Genomic DNA, 7,690 nt, shown 5'->3' on the forward strand with positions numbered 1-7,690 from the left:
ATACACTCGCACACATACACTCACACACATACACTCACACACATACACACACACATACATACACTCACACATACATACACACACATGCATTCACACACATACATACACTCACACACATACATACACACATACATACACTCACACACATATACTCACATTCACCCACACACACATACACCCACACACACATACACCCACACACACATACACCCACACACACACATACACCCACACACACACATACACCCACACACACACATACACCCACACACACACATACACCCACACACACACATACACCCACACACACACATACACCCACATACACACATACACCCACACACACATACACCCACACACACATACACCCACACGCACATACACCCTCACACCCACATACACCCACACGCACATACACCCTCACACCCACATACACCATCACACCCACATACACGCTCACACCCACATACACTCATACATACACCCACACCCATCCACACGCATACAGCCACACCCACCCACACACACCCACACCCACACCCACATACATCCATACCCACCCACACACACACCCACACACACATACACCCACACCCAACCACACGCATACACACACACACCCACACCCACCCACACACATACACCCACACCCACATACACCCATACCCACCCACACGCATACACCCACACATACACCCACACACACACATACACCCACTCACACATGCACCCTCACACACACATACACCCATGTACACATACACCCACACACATGCACTCACATACATACACTCACACATACATACACTCGCACACATACATACACTCACACACATACATACACTCACACACATACATACACTCACACACATACATACACACACATACATACACCCCCCCACACATACACTCCCCCCCACACACATACACTCCCCCCCACACACATACAGCCACACACACACATTCAGCCACACACACACATTCAGCCACACACACATACAGCCACCCATACACATACACCCACACACATACACCCACACACATACACTCACACATACACTCACACACACACTCACACACACACACACACACACACACATACACTCACACATATACATACAATCACACTCACACATACACTCACACACATACATACACATACATACACTCACACATACACTCACACACATACATACACTCACACACATACACTCACACACACATACACTCACGCACATGCATACACTCACACACATACATACACTCACACACATACATACACTCACACACACTCACACCCACACACATACACTCACACCCACACACATACACCCACATATACCCACACACATACACCCACACACACATACACCCACCCACACATACACCCACATACACACAGATACACCCATGCACACCCACACCCACACACTCACACATACACCCATACCCACACCTACACCCACACATACACCCACACCCACACCTAAACCCACACCCACACCTAAACTCACACCTACACCCACACCTACACCCACACATACACCCACACATACACCCACACCCACACCCACAACACACAACCACCCACATATACACAACACACACTCCCACACACGCACAACACACACATATGCATAATACATACAGATGCACAGCACATCCACACACATGCATAACACATCCACACACGCACAATACACTTGCACATACACCCACACTCACACACACACACACACACACACACACACACACACACACACACACACACACACACACACACACACACATGCACACATACATGCACACATACATGCACATACACATACATGCAAGCACACACATACGCATACACACACATACATGCACACACACACACACACACACACACACACACACACACACACACACACACACGCACACACGCACACGCACACACACACACACATATGCACACACACACACATATATGAACACACACACACACACACACACACACACACACACACACACACACACACACACACATATGCACACACTCACATTTTATGTCATGCTTGCTTGTTGGATTTCTTGGGTACCGACCAGTGGCATGTGGTCATCTTAACACAGCCAACCAAGATCATTATTCTAATGGATTCCTTTTATTATATCAATCTTGATGAGGTCATTAAGTGTTGTCTCCCTTAGGAAAGAGATCAATTATTGTTTTGTCATCTGCAGATTTGATCATGTAAACATGCGATCGGAAATTAAAAATATCATGTTTATTTTGAAGTTTGTAATGGTACCAGTGTCCCACTGTGGTTATGTTTTTGTAGGTCAGTTATCCTTTTGATCAGAGGACACAGAGGAAACAAGACAAATAGTTTTCATATCTTGCAATTATGTTAGCTACTTTTTTTTTTTTTTATTGCAATGATCATGGGAATTCTATTAATGTTGCGTGCTCTATCCTTGAACTGATTTCTCAGTAGTTAAGAAGTCTTGGAACAAAATTATGCTCAGAATTTTGTTTATCTCCAAAAGGAAATCATATTTCCTTAAAAAAAAAAAAAAAAAAAAAAAAAAAAAAAAAAAAAAAAATATATATATATATATATATATATATATATATATATATATATATATATATATATATATATATATATATATATATTCCTCAAGGTCAGCTCAGCATCAGGGTCCACTGATTTATTAGCATTTTTGCTTTAACTTTTTCCCATGTTTATACAACAGTAGAAAAGTTTGAAATGCATTTATGTTGTGATTTAGTCAGAACATGTTTTATTTTGTTGGAACTGTAAAGGTTGAGTATGTAAATATATTTTCTGCACCAGCAGCCTTACTATGCACAAATAAAGTTGAAGACAATTACAACTACAAAATGAATAACTTTTGGGCAGTATCAAGAGACAGGTCTTGTTTATGAAATAACTATCAAAGATGTAGACGTAGCAGTCATGAAGCTTCATTAAAATTTATGCTTATCATTCATGATGTTCAACAGTCAGTAAGAAAATCAAGAAAATTAAAGACAAAGCTAATATGTGTGTATGGGACTAAACATGCAAATTATTAAAATTTAGAAAAAGTAAATGGAGCAACCATATTCTGGAAATGCTGCTGGCTGCAACATGAAATACAATCAAATATTAAAACTATTGTTAATTGTTGCAGGAAGGATTGTCGTTACAAGTGTAAACTGTCGAGAGAGAAAAGTACCTGTATATATGTAAAGTAATACTTAAAACACCATTATTACTGTAAAACCTTTATGGTCATTAGTAACTAATATTTAGATGGGTGATACCATTAATGGGAAATGATTCCTAAGAACTTGAAAGAAAAGGCTCATAACAATACAGAACTGCCCTACTTCCTTAGAAGTGAATTGCTTAATATGGAATATCGTTACTTATTTACAAATCTTAAAAAGGGAGGATAATTATTATTAGCTCTGTCACTATTCTCAGACCATATCTATAACTGGAACACATGTTGAGATACCAAAATATCTTTGTGTGTGTGTGTGTGTTTGCTCATTTTGTCTGTATTTTCTTTTTGTTTATTCACTCACCCCCAAAAGAAAAATTAAAACCATTTCTCTTCCAGTAACCTTCATCATGAGTTGGAGGCATGGAGAAAGTGAAGACCATTTCCACCCCCGAGGAAGAGGATCTGTTCCACCATGGAGACAGAGAGGAAGAGATAGTGGTAACAGATCCCACAGTCAAGACCATTCATCCATAGAAACTGATTCGTTTTCCAGAAGAGGCAGAGGCAACTGGAGAAAAGGAGGTTCAAAAGGAGAAAGGGATCAGAATAAAAGGGGAGCAAAAAGTCAGGAGAACTTGTGTGAGGATTTTTTGCCTGAGAGAAAAAGAAAGGGTCCAAGAGAAAGGCAGTATCCAATAGGTCGCAAACAACTTGAGCAGTTGTTGGACCAGCAACCTGATCTTGTTGTATTAGAACTCCTCCGAGAACAGTCAGGTTACCAGCTATATCTTCAGCAAGATGAAGTACGCAGTGAGAGCCTAATATTATTGATAAGGGTCCTTGCAAGGGCGTGTTCAGCTAAATCCAATAAGGAAAATTTGTTTGACTTGTTCAGTATAACTTGTGAGCAGAAATTTTTGGATAGATTGTGTGCCTATTCAATGACCATTAAAAGGCAATATCCAAATGAAGCAAGTAATTTTTTTCTAAATCTACACATATTTCTTGAAACCTATGCCAATGCAATGACTACAAATGCTATTGATAAAATTACTGACTTGATTGATGCCTGTATATCAGCATTGGGTATTTTACAAGACCAAGGATTTGTGGCAGCTGAAGTGAAGGAAAAGTATGAAGAATTGCAAAAAATGTTAACTGAAGCCAGAGAAAAATGGATCCGTGAGAAATCCCAAACGTGGAAAGGACAAAGGGGAAGGTATGCGATGGATGAGATGGAACCACCAGATGACTTCAGAGACTTACCTGTCCATCCAGTTCCCTATGATCTCTCAAAACAGCAGCGCCCCTTTCTCCGCAGGAACATAGTTGAAGGGAAGTATAAAGATAGCAAACATTACTTAGATGTTCAGTTCCGTCTTTTGCGTGAGGATTTTGTCAGACCATTAAGAAATGGAATTAATGATTTCATATATAATATGAAGAATATAAGAGAAGTGAGAATTTATAGAAATGTATCCATTATAGGGTCTGATATCAGAAGAAGATGCATAATCCATTATATTCAATTGAACTTGCCCAAACATTTTCAGTTTGTGAATTCAAAGAGACTTTTGTATGGAAATTTTCTTTGTTTCTCAAAGGACAATTTCAGGAGTATGATTCTTGCATCAGTTGCAGAAAGGGATGTAGATATGGGTAAAGAAGGAATTATTGGAGTCAAGTTTGAGAGTGACATTCAAGATCTTGATTTGTCTGGAAACTTTACAATGGTAGAGTCACGAGCATATTTTATGGCTTACAAGCATGTTCTCAAAACCCTACAAAACATGAGTGATACTAGGGTTCCAATGGAGCAATACATTATCCATGTTAATCAAGATGTGAAAACACCAACCTATTTGGACAAGGAGGATAATTCTTATGATTTACGTGTAATAACTGATACAAATATGATGAAAAAGAGTGAAATTCATAATAAACTGAAATGTCTTCAGTTTCAGTTTAGGAAACATTTAGATATTGAGCAAGAGTCAGATACTGAGGAAGCCTCAGATAACAGGTTTGAAGAACTGCGCAGTGTTCCAATGTGTCATGGCATAGAGGTTTGGCCTTCTCATTTACAAATGGGCTTGGATACATCCCAGCATAGGGCATTGCATGGAGCATTAACACGACAGTTTGCAATTATACAAGGACCTCCTGGTACTGGCAAGACTTTCATAGGACTAAAGATCACTCAGACTCTTCTCCATAATAGTCAATTCTGGAAAGATGAAGATAATCCAACCCCAATACTTGTTGTATGTTATACGAACCATGCACTGGATCAGTTTTTGGAGGGAATAATGACATATACAAGGAGTATTGTAAGAGTTGGGTCAAGAAGCAAAAATGAAGCAATAAGTAAGTTTCAGATAAACAACCTGGCAGTATCTTTACGTCAGTACCGGGGAATACCACGTGCTATACATGACAGGAGTTCAGAATTATTTGATAATGTTATAGATCTGGAATATAAGGTAAAAAACCTTAGAGCCATTGCAAATACCTGTGTTGATCCTGAAGGAATTTTTAAGCTAAAAAGCCTCCTGCAAGAAGATGTTATCCCAAAACATTTACAAGATCAAATTATGCAAGGCACTAATCAAATGACAAAATGGTTGTTGCTCAACATGCAGTCTGATGACCTCAGAAATGCTTCATCAAAAGAAACTCTTCGGCCTGATGTAGGGAATACAGCAGAGGTGGATGGGTCTCAACCTGGCTTGCAAGAACATGATAATGGTCTTAAAGATAATGATAACTATGATGACTATCTACAAGATGCTGAGGAACTGATGCAATTAGAAGAGAAAGATAGAAGACTTGATGATCTAGATGATATACCCATGAGAGACCAAAATATTAAAGTGTTTTATGAAATAACTTATAAAATGCTTGATGAAAGTATGAAGGAACTGGTCAACTGTGAAAATGACCCAGAAGAATTTTTCCGGTATGCTATATATAAAAGTCAGAAAGAATGTCTTCAAATAGGATTAAATTTACCTGAAAGTCATGCAGAAATGGCAAAATTAGAAACCCAGGACATAAACATGTGGAAATTGGATTTTCCAACAAGATGGAGGCTTTACAAATTTTGGCTATATAAACTGTATCTGAAAGTTGTGAAGAAACTGACAATACTAGAAGCAACATTCCAGAGGAAAGCCAAAGCTCTCCAGGAGATAAAAGACCAAGAGTTTCTGCATATAATGCGACATCACTCTATTGTGGGTATGACCACTACAGGTGCAGCGCAGTACAGTGCAGTAATGCAAGACCTCTCACCAGCAATTGGTAAGACATGTTTCCTATGAAGTTTGAGTAAACTTATGTGTAGGCATAAAAGTGACTGATTGTGCAGCCTGCTTTGAGAGGACACTGAACTATTTAAATCTTTACAGTGATCATTGAAGAAGCAGCAGAAATATTGGAGTCCCATGTTATTACTGCTCTAACTTCAAAATGTCAGCATCTAATTCTTATTGGTAAGCTGTGTGTCTACCTTACTCTGACCCATTCTACAAAAAATAAAAAAAGTAAAAAATAAATAAAATAAGCCATAAATATATCTTTGTTTATGGAATTATGATATTAGATAAGGGATTAATATTAAATTGTGATAGCCAATTACTTGTGGATATATCTTCATTTATGACCATATATATTCTGATTAATGTTTTCCATGTTTTAGGTGATCATCAGCAACTGCGACCAAGTGCAACTGTGTATGAGCTAGCAACAAAGTATGGCTTGGAAACCTCCCTCTTTGAAAGAATGATCAAAAATGGATTAGCGTGAGTATTACTTTTAACTGTAATTTGTGCTAAGTATTATGATTGACTTCACTTTTATCTTGTAAAAGATATTCCTTCTCTTGAACACATGGGGCAGGGTGGCTTTAAACGGAGCAGATTGATTGGGCCTGTGCTAGGGTAATCATGTCCTGGCTGGTACAGACAGTATAATGCAAGATAATGTTCAATCATCATATTTGAAAATTTGTAAAGAATATCAGCAATTGAAATTCTAAAAAAAAAAAAAAAAAAACACACACAAGCATAATCGTTCTACATTAACAGAAAAGTTCAGAGCATCATTGTTATTATCAGGCAAACTATTATAGGTACATATATCAATTTGTTCCTGACAACTACAGCCATTTTGCACTTGTTGGTTCATCAGGACAACTTGAGAAAAATACATCCCCTAATATTAGCTGCTAGTTCATAGCCTCTCCCTCATCGAGACTTCTGCAGTGCCTCCTCATGGCCACATATGGGAAACTGGGCACTTTGCAGTCCCTGGCTAAACTGTAGGGTATCTCAGAGCAGCAGGAGGCCCCAGAGGTACTGAGTCATGGCCCACTGGCATTGGGACACAACCTGGCTCTATACCAAATCCTGTCCCTTAACCCCCTGGGGTAAATGGGAGGCTCAGGGGAGGGAGGCCCTGCCACTCCTCA

General features: G+C 39.1%; 1 protein-coding gene across 1 annotated transcript; it reads left to right on the forward strand.

The window, feature by feature from the left end:
- Positions 1 to 2,682: 2,682 nt before the first annotated feature.
- LOC113807538 (NFX1-type zinc finger-containing protein 1) lies at positions 2,683 to 7,022 on the forward strand (the record flags this gene model as incomplete). The annotated part of the gene is given in 3 exon segments (XM_027358813.2): positions 2,683 to 6,522; positions 6,630 to 6,713; positions 6,920 to 7,022. Coding segments are annotated over 3 exon segments (3,083 nt in total), but the record flags the coding sequence as incomplete, so codon positions are not given.
- Positions 7,023 to 7,690: the final 668 nt, after the last annotated feature.

Source organism: Penaeus vannamei, unplaced genomic scaffold, assembly GCF_042767895.1.
Source record: "Penaeus vannamei isolate JL-2024 unplaced genomic scaffold, ASM4276789v1 unanchor785, whole genome shotgun sequence".
Lineage (NCBI taxonomy): Eukaryota > Metazoa > Arthropoda > Malacostraca > Decapoda > Penaeidae > Penaeus > Penaeus vannamei.